The sequence below is a fragment of the Notothenia coriiceps genome, unplaced genomic scaffold (genome assembly GCF_000735185.1).
Source record: "Notothenia coriiceps isolate Sejong01 unplaced genomic scaffold, NC01 NC01_scaffold00011606, whole genome shotgun sequence".
Taxonomy (NCBI): Eukaryota; Metazoa; Chordata; class Actinopteri; order Perciformes; family Nototheniidae; genus Notothenia; species Notothenia coriiceps.
In genome coordinates this window covers 43,202-67,294 of record NW_011344307.1, presented here as the reverse complement: position 1 = coordinate 67,294, position 24,093 = coordinate 43,202, and the positions used below count along the sequence as shown (strand labels likewise).

General features: G+C 43.6%; 1 protein-coding gene across 1 annotated transcript in view; it reads right to left on the bottom strand.

The window, feature by feature from the left end:
• Positions 1-24,093, bottom strand: part of LOC104946865 (low density lipoprotein receptor-related protein 4) — a gene marked incomplete at its 5' end in the record, with an annotated part of 65,795 nt that overhangs the window by 5,440 nt on the left and 36,262 nt on the right. The window contains 16 exons of the mRNA XM_010772763.1: positions 732-894; positions 1,785-1,956; positions 2,044-2,130; positions 2,955-3,095; positions 3,521-3,652; positions 4,566-4,755; positions 5,014-5,215; positions 5,298-5,403; positions 5,534-5,615; positions 5,793-6,001; positions 6,530-6,655; positions 8,492-8,668; positions 20,890-21,107; positions 21,675-21,831; positions 22,886-23,116; positions 23,482-23,607. Coding sequence (XP_010771065.1) covers positions 732-894; positions 1,785-1,956; positions 2,044-2,130; positions 2,955-3,095; positions 3,521-3,652; positions 4,566-4,755; positions 5,014-5,215; positions 5,298-5,403; positions 5,534-5,615; positions 5,793-6,001; positions 6,530-6,655; positions 8,492-8,668; positions 20,890-21,107; positions 21,675-21,831; positions 22,886-23,116; positions 23,482-23,607 — 2,519 coding nt within the window. The remainder of the gene's footprint in view (positions 1-731; positions 895-1,784; positions 1,957-2,043; positions 2,131-2,954; positions 3,096-3,520; positions 3,653-4,565; positions 4,756-5,013; positions 5,216-5,297; positions 5,404-5,533; positions 5,616-5,792; positions 6,002-6,529; positions 6,656-8,491; positions 8,669-20,889; positions 21,108-21,674; positions 21,832-22,885; positions 23,117-23,481; positions 23,608-24,093) is intronic.

The window sequence follows — 24,093 nt, the reverse complement described above, 5'->3', positions numbered from 1 at the left end:
ATATCAGTTGACTCTGGGCAACATAATACAGAAGAACTGCATTTAATACTGTTAAATACTAAAAATAAAGTGTTTAAAGGGTCCCCTATTATTAGTTTTCCATCAATATATTATAGGTCTCAGATATATACAAAAGATGTCTCTGAAGTGTTTGGCTGGAAATACCAAACAGATCACCCATTGTAGCGTCCCATAATCCCCTCTGTTTCAGCACTGTTTCAAAAGTGCTGATTCTCTGTCTGTTACTTTAGATGAAAATAAGGAGCCACTCCCCACGCCCCTCTGAGAGATATTTGGAACACAATGGGGCTCTAGGAGGAGATTCGGGTGATAAGGTGGGGGGTGTTACCTTGGTTGGTTATTGGCTAATGGTTACACAACCCAATAAATCGTTATGACATCATAAAGTGGCCAAAATCAGATTTTTTTATATAAATGGATCAGGACAAAAAGTGAGCAAATCTTTTTTCCTGAAACTTTCTGAATCTCTTTACACAGAGGGGACAAATGTTTATGTATACAATTCATGAAAAATTAGATTTTGCATAATAGGTGACCTTTAAGTAAAAAATATTTGTTTAAGTTCCTTCGATCAGAGTGACTGGCAATCAGTGTTAAAGTAGCTCCATCAACATAGAAAACCCATAGACAAAGGCTTTTCATCTTGTAACAATATATGTTTTAAGAGCTGATAATCAATGTGAGGGGTCGTTAGGGTCACAGCTGCTGACCTCAGTGTGAGCGTCGGCCCACAGAAGCTGGGAGCCGGCCGTGTCGATGGCCAGGCCGTTGGGCCAGCCCAGGTTGTTGCTGATGAGGACAGTGCGGTCGGAACCATCCATCCCAGAGCGCTCCAGCTTAGCATGCTCTCCCCAGTCTGTCCAGTACATATACCTGTCAGAGAGAGAGAGTGAAAGAGTGATTAAAGATGGAGAACACCATTTAATGTTAAGTAAGTTCACATACTGTACTAGAAATTGTTCTTGGTGTCAGATGGATACAATAAACATAATAAAAGCAAGCAATGTACTTCACTTGAGGTGCCCTACTTTAGCATTTGTTTAATGATCATTTATAATTCCAATTCACTACATTTCAGAGGTAAATATTGCATTTTTTAGTACATCTGTCTACAACTTTAGTTACTTTAGTTTTGTATCCCCTTTCTTTTCAGTGAAAACGAGGTATCTCCAGATGTGTTGATTTAGGGTGTAAACTGGATGATAAAGTGTTCCCTTAGGTGGTAATAAATTGCTCCTTCATCTCAAGATAAATAAACAATTTGAAAACCTCTTGAATCTGCTGAAAAAATGCATTGTTGTTACAAAAAGTGCTGTTTTATTGAGCCAATTAAAAGATGACTTTTTAGCGTAATATGTTTCTCACAGGACAGCAAGGCTTTGTGTTGTATCCATATCTTTTAGACATGATGAATTGCAGTAGATGAAACTACCCATCTGAATACAAAGAAGTTAAAAATGAATAAAAAAAAAAGAACTCATTAACAGCAGTGAAAAGCAACATTCACACCAATGAAGCAGTACTATTAATCTAAAAATAGCACATATAGTAGTAAAACTGACAGGAAGTATTTTACTGCCTGACTACTTTACATTTTTATACTTAGATTCTGCTGATAATCGTTTCATACTTTTACTAAGGTCATGTTTTGAATGCCAGACTTTTAACTGTTTTCACAGTGCGGTATAAGAACTTGGTTGAAAATTCAGGACTGTTATCAAAGATTTCCCCCAATTCTCCTCATCACGCTCTATCATCCTCACCCCATCTCATTGTAGAGGGCGATGGCTCGAGGGCTGTCCAGGTTTTCCCAGACGAGAACTTTCCTCATGGAGCCGTCCAGGTTGGCGACCTCGATGCGGTTAGTTCCTGTGTCCGTCCAGTAGATCTTCCTCCCAACAGCATCCACAGCCAGGCCATCGGTGGTCACCAACCCTACGTAAAGAGAGACAAAGAGAGGGGAGTTAGAGTCGTCATAGGGCGGAGTTAAACCCCCTCGTACATGTAAGCCAACCCCCTCACCTGTGGATACGATGTCCTCTTGTGATTTTCCGTTGATGTAGGATCTGCTGATTTTCTTCAGTGTGCTGTCAGACCAATACACTTTTCCTGCAGGAGGCGCCACACACACATGTAAGAATTTCCATTTCTATATCCCTTGCTTTTCGTTTAAAGGGGACCTATCATGCAAAATGCACTTTTTTATGTCTTTTATACATAAATATGTGTCCCCGGTGTGTAAGGGAACTCACAAAGTGTCAGAAAATAAAACCCTCTCTCTTTTCCTCCGTGCGCAAATCTCTAAAAACGGGGTTACAATGGAGCTGATCCAGATTTGCCATCCGATATGACGTATATTAAGTCATATCGGATGGTGGACCCACGGCACTATCAGAAACGTCGCTGTATCAGAAACAATTCTCGACGTGTTTTGGACATAATAGTCTTTGTTTACATTAGCAGGCATCTCTAACACTCAGAGCTAAGCTGTACTGGAGAGAGCATGTGTAAGAAGCAGGATTTTAAAAAGGAACTCACCTTGTGGTAAACCCGCAAGAGAGAAAGCCTTTGAGCTCCATACTGTTTCAGAAATAATCCTTGATCTAATAATCCTTGCGTTTCATCACCGCAGCATTTTAGACATTTTAGTATCTGCCAGGTCCCGCATGAGCCGTCATAAGCTCCGCCCCCTCTTATTTTTTTCAGTATAAAAAAAAAAAGAAGCTTTATGCCCAGAATCAGCACTTTTGTAACAGGAAGAGAAATAGAGGGATATGAGGCTAGAATGGGTGATCTGTTTTTTTGGGGTTGATGAAAACGCTTCATAGACATGTTTTTTATATTTTCTTATATATCTGAGACCTATGCTATTGCCTAAAAATAGCATGATAGGTGACCTTTAAACAAGCGTTTCTAAACGTATTGAGGCATACCTTCTTTGGGGTCGACCCCGATGGCGATGGTGTTTTTCATGGAGCTATTGACGGCCAGGACCACATCAGCAAAGTAGGGGATGTCCAAAGAGACCATCCTGATGTCTGTCCTCCGGGCAAAGATTAGGAAGCTGCTCATCCCTGCGTACACACACAAACCATATTTCAACACACATCACAGCACCTTTCCTTCAGAGTACAAAGGTTGACAACTTTTTGACATTTTGAACTTTTGATCTCCTATTTGCAGGCTTAGTCAAGAGTTTTTGTCGCTTTCATTGTATTTCCCTTTAAGTATTTGCTTTTGAGATTCATATATTTTGGGACTTTGCACTACATCTCCCTTTATGCCTTTGCTCATGCAGACACATGTTGCCTAGGAGCTCAATAAGTTACAGTTGATGTAAGCCAAACATATACAAGTCATATAATAAGGTATTTGCATTGTGGCCAGCGCCATTAAAAGCATTAACATTATTAACAAGAAGGTGTTGTTTACACTGAAAACATGGATGAACAAAGAACAATAACTGCATTATTTTTGACACAGAAGTGGGAGTTTGTACCAGGTGTGCAAGTCTTTCCATCCGTCTGCAGGTTGATGCCGGTGGGACAGGCACAGCTGGAGGCTTTGGGAGCAGGGGCCAGGAGACAGAGGTGGCTGCAGCCTCCATTATTCTCCGCACACGGGTTACGAACTATAGGTGGAGACACACAAAGGAACTCAGCTCATCCACCATCCTACTTTCTAGGCTAGCTTCAAGGCAAGGAATGGATAGGGGATGGGGAAGGTTGGGGAAACAAAAACACAGCTTCCCTGAAGGGAACTTGGGGAAAGCCCCACACATGAGATGGATGAGATCAGTGAGGTTTCAGTTTGGTATGTGCCCCCCAAGGCTCTCTGCCAGTGATCTGGGTTCAGTTTACCTGTAATCCCCTCACTGTCAGCACAGACACGGGATCTGAGCTCGGAGGAAAGGCGGCAAAAAACTGAAAAGTAGAAAGTGACAGGAGGCTTTTTTCCCTTTGTCACAAGAGACTACACATGTCCAACAGGAATGTATGTCCCTGTTATTGCTGCACATTGGATTTGAAATGGAATAATGACTATGAGTTTTAGGTAAGTATGAAGAAAGGCTGAAACTAGCTATTTGCCGATTATATTCTCGATTAATCAATTCATCTTTTGTCTATAACATGTCAGAAAATTGTACACCCATTTTTCAAAGACTAAGGTTTAATTTAAGTAATTGTGTTGTCACCCTAAAGATATTTATTTTCATATTAAACAGAGAAAAGCTGAATTTGAGAGGCTTTAAACTGCAGTTTTTTGTTTCTCCTTCTTTCCTTGAGGCTCTTTTGCGAAGTCTGGGCAAATAACTGTAATTAGCTAGTATAAATGGCTAGCGTTTCTACACTGTTTATTTGATGTGCATCTAAACATCCTCAAATTACAGCTTGAGAGTTCCAATTGTCATTGTTTCATTCATTTGAATCTAATTTAATCTAAAGGGTTGCAGCACAGACCCAAAACAATTAAAGTTTTTATTATTTTCCTGATGCTAGCTGACAGTGCTTCATTCTTGTTCCAGCACATGGATGAACACAGACCTGTCTCCCGGTGTCTGTGGAACATGTGGATGTCCATGAGGTTCTCCAAGTTTTCTGCAAGCGTGTGTCTTCCCAATCCGGTGAGCTTGTCCGCACTCTGGATGCTCTTTGACTGCCAGTCCGTCCAGTACAGCTTGTCCTCGTGCACAGTGAGGCCGAAAGGGTGGGGCAGCTGGCTGCCAATCAAAACCTGTGGGCAAATAATAGAAAGTAAACATCTCTAAACATCTGTGTATAGTTTGATTGTGAACATAAACTTGAAAGCCGATCCCACCAAGGATAAACAATTCTTCAAAACAAAATACTTTCTAAATTGTCATGTAAAATACTTTAAATTGAACACTATTTAAAATGTTAATTTTACAGACTTTCTCAGACAAATCAGCATGAATATATTGATTTTATGGGAATAAAGATAACTTTATATTGTCATATCAACACCCGCTACCTGTCGATCGGAACCATCAAAGTTGCCAAATTCAATGGTCTTCATGCCAGCGTCGGCCCAGTACAGGCGTTGTGTCTCGTAGTCGATGGCGAGCCCGTTGGGCCACGTCAGATTAGACGAGATGATGACGGTCCGATTAGAGGCGTCCATTCCTGCACGCTCGATCTTTGGGTTGGCCCCCCAGTCGGTCCAGTACATGAAACTATGTTGAAATAATAACACCAGTAAGAAAAATATTGCCATGCGAAGGTGAGGTTTTTATGTTTTAACTTTCGTCTTCTCACCCTCCAATCGGGTCGACGACGATATCCCTGGGCCGGTCCAGGTTCTCCCATATCAACACAGTCCGCATGCTCCCATCTGCATTAGATACCTCAATACGATCCGTACCTGAGAATCCCAATATGTTATAAATGGTTGAAATCCAAGAGCACCCACCGCTATGTGCAATCATTTATTTTTATAAATCAGAAATATGTTTTAAGGTTAAACGTGAACAATGTGAAATGATGTTGCTTACCAGCATCGGTCCAGTAGAGCTTGTGGGTCACCCAGTCAATCGCCAAACCTGCTGGGCTCTCCAGACTGGTGTCCACCACCACCTGGAGAAACAGGGACAACAAAGTTTCAATATAAACTCTACTACATTACTGTTGCACTTTTCCATTAGCACTAGTAGATGGCAGTATTGCACAATATTATATCCTGCTACTGCCCTCTCCTAAATTGAGGACAAATGAGAAATGATGGAATTAATTCAGACTGCAGAGGACACTGACCTCCTGCTTGGTGCCGTTCCACAGCGCTCTGTTGATGGAGTCTGTGGTGACGTCTGTCCAGTAGATGTAGCCGTCTTTGGCGTCCCAGTCCAGAGCCACGGCATTACGCACGTCAGCCAGAGGGATGACATCATCGGACATGTCGTCTGTATCAAAGCTGATTCGTCGGATGTCCGTCCTTCGGGCAAAAAGCAGGAACTTGTCAAGACCTGATTAAAGACCAAAGGTCTTCTGTCAGTCTCTAGGTTTAACAGTGGGGTCAACAGTAAACACAGAATAACAATACACACACTCAATAAGCAGCTCAAACACACTCACTGATAAACATCGTAACTGATAACCCTTCCTCTAACATGATTATATTATATATTATTATAATGGTATAATATAGTAGATGTTTTTTATGACTACACGTTGTGTAAACTTTAACAATATTTAAAGTGCTGCAAATGTCACAGGGTAATGAACCAACTAAAGAAAAGGATTAATTAAAAACTATTCAAACTAATTAAATTGTTGTTCAGGAATTGTTTAGCGGCGCTGAATCGTAACATGATGTAATTTAACTTTCCATCAGATAAAATGTCACTTCAGTGGATGTCTTATAATCCTCTGCATGCACATTTCATTCTGACTACACTTGCTGTTGTTGGCATTAATTGCTTTGTGAATAAATAGATATGCAACATTCACTCAAATATGACATATTATTAACATCCAGATGGTGAGGGACTCACCGCTTGCACAGTTGGAGTGGTCCACCTTCTTGAAGCCGGTGGGACAGGCGCAGGTGTGGGTCTTGTTGCTGGGGAGACACAGGTGGCTGCAGCCCCCGTTGTTGGTGCCACAGCGGTTCCTGCCACCTGCAGGAGAGACAGAGACACAGCTCAGTATGTGATGCTCTATGTGGTTAGACACTTTGAGAAGAGGCTATTTTATACACTCTGTTGGTCCACCAAAATGTCCCTATTCTTTGGCTGCCTGATTTCTCTACATAGAGGTCAAGTGGTTGGGTTAAAAGGTGTGTGTTTGTGTTAATGCCACCTATTTTTAGACTCTTGTGAGTATTATTGGCTTCAGCAAAGAGTTCTTCTTCATCGGTGTAGGTTAGCCGAGCTCCCTGTTCTTAAGCCATGCCCCCTTTTAATAACTCATTAACCATTCATTGTAGACTTATGTATAAGGCATCATTTTGTGTGTGTGTGTGTCTCAGCTGTTGCACAAATATTTATAATATAATATTTTGGTGGCCAATCTGGGACTTTGGTTGCATGTCAGGCCTTCTCACTCTCGATGTTGAATGTCTGCTTCTCTTTTGTGAACCATTAAACTAAATCACATTTTTTTCCATTTTAACAAACAGCAGAGCTTGAGTTCTTTGTTTTTTCCAAAGTAAATCAGTCACAGTGTGTGTCTGGATTTCACTCGTGATCTGAATTGTACACTTGATGAAGAGTTATAATCTATTCCACTTGCACATGAGCTCACATGACTCACTGAATCTACAGCGAAACAAAAGGACTGACCTCCCTCTGCCATCGTAGCTCTCTGTTTAGTTTCTAGCTGTTATAAAACCTTATCAGCATGATTATCAACATTTTCTCTTGGCTAGAACTCAAGTTCAACATGGTTTGTTAGCAGAGAACACACGTTTTGCCATCATGCTGATAAAACACCTCAACAGGCCAGTTCCCCACAGGGTGTAACACAAGTGCAACAAATCATTCCATCAGCGCTGGGTTTGCCACCATATGGGAAAAGTTTTCACTTCTGTGTTCAATCAAAGTTCCAGTTTTTCACGTCTGTCTTCATCGAGCTCATCCACCACCCTCTGAAATCTGTTTCGTTGCTAAACATTTTGGCCTCCAGCCTGCTGCATGGCAACATTTATTACTGCTTTAGTCTGCAAACTTCATACAAAAGCAGATCAATTGTTTTTACCCATGACTCACAAAAAAAACATCTCAGACAGAATTCACACGATGATGGACACTATTTGCTTTCTCTTTTTTTTGTGAACTCCAGCTGAAATTATTAATTTCTCCCTCTACATCCTTCCTACTGTAAGTTATTTTACTGTCAGTGCTTTTACTGTATGTTACCTGATTAGAAGTTATTTAATATCACAATATTTTGTTTATCAAAAAAGATATACCTTTGTATCAATATTGCGACAATACTGAAGGGATAAATATTTACGCAATGAGATTGATAAATAATAATCAGCAATATGGATATAATGACTATGTGGGTAATGGCAAATAAAACATCTAGAAAAGTCTGGTATGTTTACATTTACAGTATGCAATATTGCAATATCGACAAATAATGTTGCGTTTTTGCATATTACTGCAAAACCTAAATAAAAGGATTAGCAATGTTGACTTTTGCCATTTCATGGTGCTGTTCGTAGAAAGAGGAGCACATATTGAATCCTTCTGTGTGATGTGATTGATAGACCTGATTCAAGTGGCAGCTTTGTGACCTTGCTATTATTCAACAACAATGGCAGAAGATATATGTTCATGTATGTCCATGATAGTACTAGCCTTTGATAAACATAATATAAAAAACACACTTTATCCAACTCCCTTCTTTCCTCTTATCCCCGCATAGATCCTCGCCGCTATCACTCAGATTTGATGGATATTTTACAAACTTTAAACTCAAGTTGGCCTCCAGCATGACTGAGTACTGACCTGCAGGCTGCCTCTGGGGGTGCAGGGTGTGGATGTCCATGGGAAAGTGCAGCTTGTTGCGAATGATCTCCTGGTTCTTGCCGGTGAATTTATTGGCACTGTTGATGCTTTTGGTGTGCCAGTCTGTCCAGTATAGGCTGTCCTCAAACACAGTGATGGCAAACGGATGGGGCAGGCCTAGAAACACAGATAGAGAAAAGAGATGCTCGATGGTGTGTGCGATAGAACAACAAAAGGGCATCTTTCAGGAACAATGAGCAGTAGTGATAAAACGCAGGCGCTAAGTCTGGCATCATCATGGAGTAATGATTCTGTGAGTTTCATGTGGACGTTTAAATCCAAACACACAGAAGAAAATGGAAAGAACAACCACTGCATTTGGCTTGTTCCACCAATGCTCTCCAAACATCCTCCCTTTCAGTGCTGCGGGCTTAGCTGATGTCATAATGTCTCCATTTAGAGCTGCTTTCAATTACCCTGCCTTTCATTGGGCTATAGCTGGTTTAGTTGTGGTCAGAGCGGCCAAAAGCAGAGATTCTCCATCAGGATACTCAAATAATGTGACTTTTCCATGCAGGATCTGAAAGCCAGATTGAGAACAGTCTTCAAGAGTGTTGGGCTGGTGCAAGAGACTGATACGCAGCGTCCACACGGCAGCGTGCGTTGAAGCTTGCCGGCGGGCATGTCTGAAACTCGACCAACAACCAATCACATGAATCTCCCGCCCCAGACACACAAGCAGCGGTTTGATTGGCTAGAGCTTGTACTGGCATATGATTTGATTGGCTGACGCTTCCACCGAAGCTTCAAAAGTTGAACATTGCTCAACTTTTGAAGCGATCAACGCGAGCAAAGCAAAGCAACGCTCCCACAATGCAGTTCGGCAAAGTGTGACGTCACCCCATTCAAAGTGAATGGGCAGAAGCGTTGAAGCTTCAACACACACCGCCGTGTGGACGGGCTGATAGTGGTCGGATATGTAACTCTCTTAGTCAAAACAATATTTTATTTACTTTGTAGCTTTGAATAATTTAAATAGGAGATTGTAATCTGATGGACAGTTATATATCCCAGTCTTTTCACTTACAAGGTAACAGTGTTTGATGTTTCCTAACCCTAACAATCTCCCAAGTTGAGATTTATTGGAGAGTTTAATTGTTTGTTGATGGTCTAAATGCTTTTTAAGAGAATTATTTAGCTAGTAGAGAAATGCTTTTGTGCAACAACAATACATTTTTATTGGCCTTGTTTTCTTAAAACTTGTTGTTCCCACTATATATTAAACACAGCATGTCTCTTGAACAATGAGCAATGATCACAGTTAAAGATGGATGGATAGCAAAAGCTGGTGACGAAAGCTTTTAAAAAGTTGGCTGCATTAGAACTGGACATCAAGGCTTTGAGTCCTTTATATTTGAACAAGTTGTTGACATCCAGTCAGTGGAAGCCATGCCTAAACAGTAACACGTGTAACAGCCAGGGAACTCCTCGCAGATTTGTCTCTATTGGGAAAATCTGCTCAGGGTGACGTTCTCTTTCTCTCTCCAGCTTAATCATCCTCCGGTGAAGTATCTGTGCAACCAGTTGGATGTGAGGGCCAAATGGATGGAAAAAGTGATTCCTGAGCCGTGGTGAGTATGTTGGTCCAGGACTTTTAAAAACAGCGCTGCTCATTTAATGACAGTGTTTAATGGCAAGGCATAAATGTCAAGTGGTAAATGGCTAAAACTGGAGAAAAGACAGATGAATAAGGAACCACGAGGATTAGAGTAATTGTGTGTGTAGTTGTTACAATTCTATGAAACAAAAGTTTTATCATTTTAATCTAGGAACGTCTTCTGTTTAATATTCCTTTGGTTTGCACCTTCATTAGTGTAGATGAAAATAATTATGTAATATATCTCAGTTTGTCTCCAGAAAAAGTTTGCTATACTCTGTTATTGTAGTTATTGTATCTTATCTTTGGTGCAGCAGTAAAAGCATGTGTTGGCTGGAGCACAAACATGCCAAAGATTTGTAGAAACTGTTTGCCAGTGCACATTTTTTCCACCAAAGTTCACAGACTAGTTTAATTTCTTAACTCTTAAATATTTCGCCTAGTACATATTTTAGTCATATATTTTTAAATAATTACTTGCTATGGCTCAATCCAATGTTTTAAAAAGTGGATGTCACAGACTTTTGGAGGACATACATTTTGATTTTGTAGGACATGGGAAGCTCTATAGGGATGGCTGTTGGTTCTGTTGTTTTATTTTAATAATAAGTTATCTCGGCTTTCAGGATACTGGCCATGCAAAGTTGAGAAGAACGGGGACATAGAACAAAGAAAATCAAAATAACAACATATTAAACTAGATTTGTGCAGGTACTGTAGATATATTATTAATATAAAGTGTTTTTCATTCAGATTTAACATTGAATTCCTGTATTTATCAATATCTTATGCAATATGCTGTATTGTCAGTTTCCTCTGTATATTGACCTTAAAAACTATAACTGTTCACTGCATTTCCCATGTTTACTGGTATGACAAAGCATAAATGTACAAATAACTGGTATTCCTTTCATAAAGTCAGCATAGGGAGTGAAAGCTCAACTTTATCATTAAACACTAAAAGGTGAACAAAAATGTGCCGATGTCTGGAATAGGGACGGAATAGTTTGAACATTTTTTTAAGTGCTGCTGAAATAATAGAGGTTGGTAATAATAATAATAATAATACATTATATTTATATAGCGCTTTTCTAAAACTCAAAGATGCTTTACAGTATGAGGGAGGGTAGACAAACAAGGACAGCCAAACAAATGAATAGAGTAAAATAAAATAAAAGGAAAATTAGTCAAGAGGAAGTTGATTGAGAGGGGACGGGGGGTGGGGCTTATGGGTAGACAGAGTTTAAAAGATGTGTTTTGAGTTGGGACTGAAAGACTGTGAGGGACTCAGAGTCACAAAGATCTTGGGGGAGGGAATTCCAGAGCCTAGGAGCTGCCAATGAGAAGGCTCTGTCCCCAAAGCTGCAGAGTGTGAATGTGGGAATGGATAGGAGTCCGGCTGCGGTGGATCTGAGGGACCGTGGGGGTTGATAAGGGGTGAGAAGGTTTGTGAGGTACTGTGGTGAGGACGGAATCTAGACTGAAGGGGTTCATAGAGCTGGTTGCTTTGGAGATGGCAGTGAATTTGTTTGGCTACAATGTGTTGGAGGAATGGTAGGTTGGAGATGGGATGGTAATTAGTGAGGGCGGAGTGATCAAGACCGGGTTTTTTGAGGATTGGAGTAACGGCAGCAGTTTTGAAGGCAGAAGGGACGGTTCCATCGGACAGCGAGGAGTTGAAAAGGTTAGCAAGATAGGGGCAGAGTACGGGGAGGCAGGACTTCAGGAGAGGAGTAGGTAGAGGGTCAATGGAGCAGGTTGTTTGATTTGAGGAACCGATCAGATGGAGTATTTCAAGTGTGGTAACCAGGTTGAACTGGGAGAGGCGGCACTGGGGAGGAGGAGTCAGGAGGTCAAGGGAGATGGGGGGAGAAGTGGTAGCGGTGGAGGTTGGGGGAGATAATTGTATATCAGATGGAGCTGAGAAGGAGTGGTTAATGGCGTTAATTTTGTCTGCGAAAAACTGGAGGAACGAGCTGCAAGCAGCGGAAGTAGAAGTAGGGAGNTCCCGCGCACCTTAGGTGAGGTCCATAAACGCCGGTCGAGAGCTCGTCTCCCGTAGCACCTTAGTGGAGTCCATTAAAACCCGTCGGACTGCGTCGTCCCGGTTGACCTTAGGTGTTGTGTGTGGTTTCGTTATTTATCTCTCTGTGGTCGGGACTCTTTCTGTGTCGTGTTGTGCGCGCGGTTTTTTATATGTGTGTTGGTTGTGTGTATGTCCATAATTGTGTGTGTTGACCCGGTCGAGACGTCGTCGTTCCTCGCTAGCATGGTGAGGTGATGTCGCGGATAAACCCGGTCGAGACTCGTCTCCCGTTACCTTAGGTGAGGTCCATAAACCCGGTCGAGACCGTCTCTCCCGTCACCTTAGTGCTGAGGTCCATAAACCCGTCGAGACTCGTCTCCCGTTACCTTAGGTGAGGCCCATAGAACCCGGTCGAGACTCGTCTCCGTCACCTTAGGTGAGCCATAAACCCGGTCGAGACTCGTCTTCCCCCGTCAGCCCTAGGTGAGGGGGTCCCATTAGAACCCGTCGACTTCCGGTCTCCCCGGGTGTTTCAACCCCCCCCCTAGGGGTGGAGTCATAAACCGTCGGGGGGGGAGGACCTGCCGGTCTCCCGTCAAACCCCCTTAGGGTGAAGAGGGGGTCCATAAAGCCGGGGGTCGGGGAGAACTCGTCGTCCCGTCAACTAGGTGAAGGGTCCATAAGAAACCGTCGGGGAGGGGACTTGCGTTCCCGGTCAAAACCTTGAGTGAGTTCCCCAATGTAAACCCCCGGGGGTCGGGTAGACCCTCGTTCTCCCCGGTTTCACCCTTAGGTGGGAGGTCCCATTAGAACGCCGGTCGAAAGAAACTCGTCTTCCCCGTTCAGCCCTAGGGGGGGTGAAGGTTCCTTTGAAAACCCTGGGGTCGGAAGACGCTTTTTGTCTCCCGGGTCAAGGGCCTGTGGGGGGTGAAGGGGGGGTCCAAAGGGGCCTGTCGGACCCTAAACATTTTTTGCCTGGTCACCACCCCACTTAATTTAAACCTCAATTTTTTATTTTCAAGCGAGGTCTTACTTGTCATGTTCAAAAACACCCCTGTGGGTTACCGCCCAATTCAGCTGGGTCTAAATCCTACAAATACCCCCCTGACTAAATGCGCTGGGACCCCTCAAATTCTGGGCCTTTCCTTTACTCGAGATAAGGGGCCGCAGGAATGTTGGGACTTTCAATGTCGTGGAACTTGTTCAGGAAGGACAGTAACCATCTGGGCGACTTATTTTGAAGTTTACAAGGGGGAAGGCGATGGGAGGGGGTCCATGGGGCAGTTTAGGTAGGGTAGTTTGTAGATAGGGAGACCCAAAAGCTGAGTGCGCGGGGTACAGGGGTGTTGGGACGAGGGGGGTGACCCCAGGGTAGGGGGACTTCCGCGTCGGAAGATAATGAGGGGGTTATTTAGTGGTGGTGTGGTTGACCAGGGGCGAAATGTTAGGGTCGCATTGGCTTTTGACCTTCAAACCGTAAAGGTGGAAGGGAGGGAAGGAGTCTTCGGACCAAGGGGTTTTTAGGACCTCCCTAAGGGGGTTGGACGGGGGGAGGGGACGGGGTAAGGGTCTCGAAACCGGGGTTTTTATGGGACCCTTGCAACCTTAAGGGGGTTTGGCGGTGAGACCGGGAGTCTCTGACCGGTTTTGGGACCGCCTTTTCACCCCTAAAGGTGACGGGGGGAGACCGGGAAGGCTTCGGACGGGGTTTTATGGGGCCTTCCACCTAGGGGGTTGAACCGGGGGGGAGCCGAGTCTGGAACCGTTTATGGACCTCCCACCTAAAGGGGGGTGGAACGGGAGTACCGAGTTCTCGACCGGTTTGTGGGACCCCCTCAACCTAAGGGTGGACCGGGAGACCGGAAGGTCTTCGACCCGGGGGGGTTATGGACCCCTTCAACCTAAGGGGGGTGCGGGGGGGAGGACCCGGGAGTCTTCGGACCGGGGTTTTAATGGACCTCCACGCCTAAGGGGGTGGGACACGGAGACGGGAGTCTTCGACCGGGGGGTTGTTATGGCGCCTCCACCCCCGTAAGGGTAACGGGGGGGGGGACGGGAGTCTCCGACCGGGGGTTATGACCTCCCCAACCCTTTGTTAAACTGATAATAACACACTTCCTTCCACCTTCACTCCGCTCCTCCCCCCCATCTCACATTCCCCCCGCACTGTCAACCTGGACAACCTCTTACCTCTTCAGCCTGTGACCATACCACGCCCCTCACACTCAACAAAAATTGCCCTCCTTAACATACGATCACTCAACAAGGAAGCCCTCATCCTCCATGAACTAATCTTGGAAAAATCCCTTGACTTCCTTCTGCTCACCGAAACCTGGCAACAGCCCGATGACTTCTTCTCCCTCAACCAAACATCCTCCCCTGGCTTTAAATACATCACTAAACTCCGCCCGTCCCGCCGTGGTGGCCTTGCTGTAATCCATAATCAGAACATCCAGATCACAGAACTCACCCTCCCCTCAGTATCATCCTTTGAATTCATTGCCTTCAAAGCCCCTCCCTCACTGACAGTCATCCTCATCTACCGGCCTCCTAAACCTCATTTCACTGTATTCATCACACTTGCCTCATCCTTCTCTCAACGTCTGTTATTACTTGGTGACCTCAACATTCACATTGACTCTCCAACATGCAAGCTGGCATCCGAATTCACAACCCTACTGTACAATTTCACTATCACCCAACATGTCACCTTCCCCACCCATGACAAAGGACACATCCTTGATCTTGTTTTGCTCTACCAACCTCCAGTGATTGACCTCCACCCTACTCACCTCCCTCAACACTCTAGCCCCCCTCAAAAATAAAACTGTTACTTTCAAGACCTCCTCACCCTGGTTCACACCCGCACTCCGTAAAATGAAGCAGCGAGGCCACCAACTTGAACGTCTTTCAAAGAAATCTTCACTGACCCCTCCCGTAACCACAGGACCCTCTTCTCCACAGTTAACAAGCTCTTCAAACCTCGTGCTGACAATCTCCCTACTTCTACTTCCGCTGCTTGCANGAGTCTACATCAGGGGTGCCCAACCTTTTTGAACCGAGAGCTACTTTTAAAGTTGCCAGTCTGCCGAGATCTACCAGTCCAAATAGAGAGGAGTAGCCATTACTATGGCTACTCCTCTCTATTTGGACTGGTAGATCTCGGCAGACTGGCAACTTTAAAAGTAGCTCTCGGTTCAAAAAGGTTGGGCACCCCTGATGTAGACTCTAGGGGTGTTTCTCAATGTCGAGGAAGGCTCCTCCAGAGCCACTATTTTAAGGATGCGAGTGTAACAACCGGAAAGGTAAACACCGGTAGTCACTCGCGGTAACGCCCACCCAGCCAGTGATTCGCTGTTGGTTGGCGCCTCCATTAAAAAAATTATGCATTGAAGTCAATGAAGAGAGAAAACTTACCTTTCAATCCCGTTTGAATTGTGCCATGAATTACACAAAATCATTTCCATGTCAAAAAAGTCACAGTTTGTCGTAAAACTGTTGAAATATAAGACTATGAAAAATACGCAACTAGAAAGAGTACAAATCCCAGAGTCGCGTAAGTGATGTCACAATTGTTTTCCTCCACTAAGAGATAGCTAAGATCAGCGCCATATAGATATAATCTATCTATATGGCGCTGGCTAAGATAAGATAACTTTAACAAGATGCCTGTGTGCTTAGTACCAGGTTGTTATTATACCAGCAATGAGTCTTGCTCGTTCTTTCGCTTCCCGTCTGATGAAAGGACCAGGAGGTGCTGGATCAAGTTAGCTACCTAGCTAGTAGCTAGCACGTTAGTTAGCATTACAACCGTGTCTTTTTTATTAGCCTTAATATGAAGAAACATTAAGTAACCCAAAATGTTAAACAGTAAGAGTAGTAGTCATATTTCGTGAACCCTTTGAAGAGTACTGTCACCGGTGTGATCATTCTATAATACACAATTTAAGCTCGGGGGAGAAATGCTAACGCTAGCATCGCCGATCTTTTATACTTCATGCTATCTGCACAAATAGGTTGACATTAAACATTAAAAAGACCAGGCAGTTCAGAGAGAATCAAAGGAAGGCAGGCAGGCAGCTTTGCATGACTTTCTTCTGGACGTGTTTCATTGTGGTGATAGTGAGGGTAGTCAACCGTTTTGTTGACAAGACAGTAGTGACGGCCATCTTGGTGACGTGTGTTGTTGTGGGAGACAGAGATGCAGTTCATTCCGCGTTTCACACAAACAAATGTGTTACTTCACAGTTTTACGACACATTTTTTTTTTTTTTTACTTGCAAAATTATCTTTCGAATTGACAAACATCATATGTGTAATTCGTGGCACAATTCAAACGGGATCGAAAGAGAATCTTTCTCTCTCCATTGACTTCAATACATAATCTTTTCGAAATAAGGTCCCATGGAGGTCCACCGGAAGGGGAGGGACTTGGCCACTCTATAGAGAGGCGAAGTCCCTCCCTTTCCGGGGGAGCTCCATGGGACCTTATTTTTTTACTTTTTTTGTTTGAAAACGCTCAATGAACTACATCTCCCGTCTCGCAACACACACCAAGACGGCCGTCACGTTAGCACATTACAATTCTTTCTTTCAGAATGAGGCGAAAAGTATTAAAAGAGGTGAAAATCACTCATCATCAAGTCTGGGCATGATTAGAGCTGTACATACACAAAAAGGGAGTTAGTAGGTTCCGTAAGAGCCAGCATGCGGGACTGGGATTCTGGGATTTGTAGTCTTTCTACTTGCGTATTTTTCATAGTCTTATATTTCAACAGTTTTATGACAAACTCTGACTTTTTTTACATGGAAATAATTTTCTTAAGATTGACAAACATCATATGTGTAATTCGTGGCACAATTCAAACGGGATCGAAAGATAATCTTTCTCTCTCGATTGACTTCAATACATAATTTTTCTGAAATAAGGTCCCACGGGGCGGAAGTAGAACGGCGGGACTTCGCCTCTCTATAGAGAACCGCAGTGACGCGTCCTAAAACGCTGAAGTAAGTTAGCATTTTTACCACTTCCGGTTCCTTCGACAAAAAGCAATGCAATTTCTCTATAGGATTGGAAAATAGCTTGAAATAAGGTCTGTCTTTGACACAAATTGAAGAGACAGATCACATTTTGTTCTACGACATTAAATACATCAGCAGTGATTTTTGAAGAATTTACGTGTCTGAAAAAAGGCTGGTTGTTAACAAGTGGCTGAATAGGACTACAGAAGTTGTCGAGGCCGTTGTACGTCATTACACCGAACACGTAAAGACTCCCGCTAAGTTTCTTTGCCCTGTTCTGCTTGAAAGCAAGTACCTGCGCTCTTGCAAACTGTTAAAACAAAAGCTTCAACTTGTACAATTTTGAATCTGTATTTTTGAATATATAATATAATAGAGTATCGTAGTGCCGTGGTAGGATGCTAGCGTAAGCACAGCGCTGGCTTTGATTGTAGACCAGCGGCGCTGCGGGTGGAGCTGTTGGAAGCCATCAGACAGGATGAGAGGTCAGTCGCGGGCTGTCCTTTACAGCAGGAGCGGGAGGTTTAAAGAACCAGAGTCGGGACCCACGGGGAGGGGCAGGACGAAGAATGGGGCTGGTTATTTGATGGATGGAGCAGCGTTAGCAGGTGGGCTACAATGGCAGGTGTAGCAGGGTAGAAAACCAGAGCGTACGTCAAAAGTGACAATCGGGTGTAACAAATGTCAGATCAGAACACAAAAGCCACAGAATAGTTAGAAAACTGTAGCAGTAGAAAATGGTCAGAAACTCTTAGATTAACACAAAGAAAGACGAGATTTTCGGACAGAGAAGCGGCGAACAGTCAGCGCCCTCTCACGCCGGAATTACTATCACTAATATGTAATGTAATATACTAATATAATGGTACCAACCTCACCCAACAAAACTCTTTTTTAATTGAATAAAATAAGCCAAAGAAAGGCCAAATGTTTCCGAAAAACCAGCAGCCAATTCATTAAAAAATAAGATTGAGATAGTAGGTGAAAAAAAACAAAAACAGGGAACAACTTTGATTCTTATCAGGAACGTTCCGGTTAAAGGATAATTAAATAAAGCAATTTCAAGTCATTACAAAACAAATAGCTAAAAATAATGAGACCACGTCTGTACATTTTTCATTCATTCATTCATTCATTTTTCATTTTACATTTTTCATTGTCCTTCCTCCTTAGACAGGTGTGTGTGAGGTGATACTGGCTGAATGTGTGTATTCTGATCTTATCCTAACATGAGGGCGACAACAGTGCACCCTCTTCCCTCCTGTGAGTCCTCGACATCTACGAGGCGCCTGGTTTTGATACGGTCACCTTCCTCCTTGTTGTCTCTGCACCCCCACCCCTCCTGCTCCTGTTTTCCGGGACAGCTGGAGGAGCAGCTGCGGGCCGACAGGGCATCAAACGTCCCACCAGCCTTCAGAGTAATGTCCCCTTTAACCTACATGCAGAACCACCCAGTCTATTCACGCCTCGACTGGATCTGTCACACAACACAACGTCGCCGCCAGCTGGACAGAATGCTGCTTATAGACTGATGGCCTGTTCAGTGGTCCTCCTTGATGTCTCCTTCTTGCATCACATCCTCTAACTTACTTATCTAAATGTAAAAGACATTTTCTGGTTCTTACAAAAATGTTTAATTAAATAACTATTATATTTATTATAATTAAAAGACACTATTGTGACACTACTCACTGCTTTTTCAGGCAAATCTGCACAATATAAAAGGCTATACTATTTACTATACAAAGTTAGAATTTAAACTGAAATTGAATATTTGCTTGAATGATGTCTGCCCTTGAAAGACCTCACTCCTACAGAGCTCCACCCACTTGTCCAAATATAGTCACTTCTGGTTCCAAAAAAAAAATCATATATGATGTAATGTATCATGTCAAAACTAATGATATGGTCTAATACGTACAAATAATCCCATTTTCATGTCAATATGATAAAAAGGTTTTGACTTGGTGACGCCTAGTAGCAGTTTGCATGTTATAGATATTCTCAATCCTCAAAGAATGAATCTTAATGGTGGTAGTGGTGACTCACACTGTTTCTTTGGCACCACCATAGCCCACAAAATGTTTCATGTATGCAAGATATGTCCAACATTGACATGGAATTTCATTCATTCATACCCCTGAAGGACCCAACCTTCTATTAGTTTTAGTTTCTCCCTTAGGGAATAATATTAGCCCTACACACGATATGTCACTGCAGTACACAGCATTCGTCCTTGAGCAGTCTATGATCATGTCCACACACACACACACACACACACACACACACACACACACACACACACACACACACACACACACACACACACACACACACACACACACACCTCTTCCTGTCCCCCCCTGCACAGGTGCGCACACTGGATAGCGGGGTTATCCGTGACACCCGTCTGCTGTCCAGCTCCAATGTTAGAGGAGCTGGCACTCATCCAACACACACACACACACCACACACACACACACACACACACACAAACACACACACACACACACACACACACACACACACACACACACACACACACACACACACACACACACACACACACACACACACACACACACACACACACAACTATAGGTGTAGGGAGATAGACACTCGTTAAAATTCCTGGCCAGAGGCTCGGAACGTTACTATGCACTCACACACACACACGGACAGACACACACACGTCCCATTTGTCTGGTGTGTTGTCTGAGCAAACAGAGGCTGTGGAGGAAGGACAGGGCCAATTACAGCCTTTTATGCTCAGAGCACACATCATTAAGAAGAGCTCACAGGACTGAACACACACACACACACACACACACACACACACACACACACACACACACACACACACACACACACACACACACACACACACACACACACACACACACACACACACACACACACACACACACACACACACACACACACACACACACACACACACACACACACACACACACACACACACACACACACACACACACACACACACACTACTGCAACGTGGGGTCTCAGAGGGTGTGTTTGTGACAGATCAGAACTCCTAACGTCTGCCATATCCCCACTTTTAGTGCTCACGCACATTGTTTGCTTCACTCTGGGAGTCGCACAGCTTTATGTTGTCCTTTAAGGCATCTGTGTGCGTGTGATTTTTAATGATGATATGACATTGATTAACTCCATATGGTATAATAAAATAATGTCAGCAGGGTACATCCTATATCTGTCCCCTTGAGTGTGTACATTGTTGATCATCTTAACTCCAGCCTGACTTCTGTACAACACTTCATATCCTGTTTATCTCTAGCTCTCAAAGCTTTCAATGAAAAAAAACGAGGCACCATATATATGTTTATATTCATCAATTCTAATTAGCATATGGCCCAAGCATGCCTTAGCTCTTATTAGATTGGACTTGGAATACATTCATCTGATTGCATCATTTAAATAAAAAAAATTGACTATAACTAAATGTGCAGTTGAACTCGCTTAACTGTTTCTGCAAACAGCTGCTAGCTTAGCAGTTTTTACTTTTGTTGTTGTTTTTCTTCTTTAGTTGCTTGTAATGCACCTTGAGCACCGGGAAAAGTACTATATAAATGACGTATTATTATATTTAACAAATTCCAATTCTGAATATGTTCTTGGCAAAAGTGAGAGATAACAGACGGAGTGTACCTTGGCTGATGACGGCCTTGCGGTTGCGTCCATCCAGGTCGGCCCTCTCGATGACGTGGTGCTTTGCGTCCACCCAGTACATGCGGTGGCCGGCGTAGTCGATGGTGAGGCCGTTGGGCCAGAACAGGTGTGTGTCTGCGATGACCCGCCTGTTGGAGCCGTCCATGTTGGAGTACTCAATGCGAGGTGTGTTGCCCCAGTCTGTCCAGTAGATCTTACTGCAGGGGAAAGTGGGACAGTCATGATTAGTTTTCTGTTTTGTTTACTTGCTGGCAAGAGGTAAACAGATTGCTGTCAGGAATCAAGACACAACACTTGTCAAATATAATAAAAAGTCTCCTCTGTCCACGACATTCATGTCCTTTTCATCATCACTCATCGGCTCCGACCGGCCTTAGAGAAAAGAGCAATCTTTTTTTTGTGGATATTTTTCAATTATCTCATGCAAATGAGCTACCTAATAAGCTGAATTAGTTTTTTCTAGCCTAAAATGTATCTTGGGCTTCATCATAAACTCCATCCTGCCACTGCAGCACATTAAACTGGGGATAATCCCATTTAGCTGCTGCCCCTTTCATGAAGTACTTGTTCCACACAGATGCTCGTCTGTGGGCAGTGCTGTGCTGCCAAACTTTAATCCCCGCTCCGCTGCTGCACAACAACTGGGACACATCCAGAGGGGATATGTATAGATGGGAGAGTGTGCATTTGATGCCATCTGTAGTGATCATCATCTTATGTGTGTGTGTGTGTGTGTGTGTGTGTGTGTGTATTTGGACTCGTACCCCTCTATGGGGTGCAGCGCGATGGCTCGGGGCTTCTCCATGTTCTGCCACAGCAGCACTTTGCGGTGCGTCCCGTCCAGGTTGGCCACTTCTATACGGGACGTCCCCGAGTCTGTCCAGTATAACTTGTCATGGATCCAGTCTATGGCTAGCCCACCTAAAGGAGACAAAGCACAATTAGTTTAAGGTTTTGTTTCTCCTTCGGACAGAGCGGAGCTAGACTTAACCTTTTTTTCAAACCCTCATGCTAAGTTAAAGGTAGGGTAGGTAAGAATGGAGAAACCAGCTCGAGTGTGGTAGATTTTGAAAATACACAACCGGAAAAAATCCGCCCCTTCCTTCAGACTTTCTTACAGAGCCCCTCCTCCAACACACACAGACGCGCACATGACCAATGAGGGCACGAGATAAGTTTGTGCACAAGATGGAAGGCTGACAGGCAGGTAGGCCATCCAGTTATTTTAGCCGGGCCGGCTCAGATGATTGGTCGAGCTTTTTACAGCGCCACGGCTTCCACAGATGAAAATTCTTTATGTATTTATTGTCAAAGCATTTATTTATTCATTGCTATCGGGATGTTAAGAGTATTCCATGGAATATAACAAAAAGTGTTTCCGAAGTGAATTACTAAGCTTAATAAGAAAACTCCAGCCCAATGTTGAACACACATACATGACATTCATACTGATTAAAACAAAACCCTGTAAATGTCATCTTTAAATAGGTGTTTCATTATCTGATCCATATATCCCAAAATTGTATTTAATTATTGTTTGTACAATAAAATTCTGCCCTTCCCCGCTTTGTTAATTGGTGTTCAAACCACGTCATTAGAACATCAAAGCAATAATCAATTACCATTTGATTTAATTGAGAACTAGAGAAATACCAAAGGTCAAACAAATATAAAAAAAAACACTGAAATATTATTAAAAAAGTAGTAACAGTGAACTATACTGAACAGAAAAGGGAATAAGAAGGAGGGGGAAACTGGCCAAAAGAGCTTAAGACAGAGTTCAGACATTGAGGCTGAGAGAAATCAAGAAAAGTGTTTCAACAGTATTAATGTCACACTGCTGAGCTCATATATGAACAAGATGATGGATGAAGTGAGGGAGAGCGGAGTGTAGCAGGACAGAAAGCAGCAGAGTTGGATACAATGGATAAACGATATATATGCCTGCTATCTGGACATGCGTTATGTTACAAACCTGGGCTCTCCAGACCGGTGGAGACCACCTCTTCCACATTGGAGCCATTGAGGTTGGCCTTCATGATGCGGTCCAGCGTCACGTCAGACCAGTAGACCTGCTCTTGTGCGTGGTGGAAGTCCAGGGCGATGGCGTTCTCCAGGTTGTTGAGCAGCAGGGTGTACTCGGAGCGATGCGGCAGAACCTGACGGATGTCGATGCGGTTGGCGAACAGCAGCACAGGCTCCGGACCTAGAGGACGGAAATACAGAGACAGAGTAAAGTGAAAAGTAAAACAGCATGGAGCCAAACATGAAGTGAAAGTTGGGAAAAAAAGTGAGGGCCGATGGAGCATTCATCTCAGTGGTGATGAGGGTCTGGATCCTGACCTGGATTTAACTCCATTGTTGGGCTGCTGTACCAGGCCTGCCTTCACTAAATCTAGCCCAGACCCCCTGAATGAGCCATCATCAGACCCCGGAGCAGAGGAATGGATACAGTTACAGCTAAAGTAAGTATAAACAGTGTAGCAGGGTGTTTTTATTGGAGGTCAAACCCCAGCAACTTCTCTGCGGTCACATGTCAAGGTTGAAACAGAGTGCAGTGTTTTTTTTTACCCAGAGCTTTGCAGCTGCGTTTGTCAGGTCGGAGCTCATAGCCCTGAACGCACCAGCACTGGAACCCCCCCTCTGCGTTGGTACAGCCCTGGCTGCAGTAGCCTTCATCAGCACACTCATCCACATCTGGAAAGGGAGACAAGAGGGGAGGGACAGAAGGATGCTGGTGTTAAACTCCCGCAGGGTTTTACAATTGATTCAAGAGGGAAGTGTAACAAGGGGGCTTCAGGGTGAACAACACATTCACACTTTTGGAACACATCGTACTCTTTTTCCACACCTCATGTATTCTCAATTATTATCTTGTTATTGCAAAGACACTTTTCGAATATGGGAGCAAATATAGCTTCTACATTAGATTTAACAATTCCACCAATAAACTGTGGGAAAGAATCCAAAGTCATGTCCACAATACTTCTTTAACCAAAACCTTAACTTTCCAGGAAGTTCCATGGAAATGTGTTCATGGTTTTGGGAAATATCCTGCTGACATAAGGACAAACTGACTAATGGGAGTGAACATAGGATGTGCACGCAAACACACACCCTCGTGTACACACACACACCCTCGTATACACCCACCCAAGCCTGCATCTTTCAAATCAACAGATG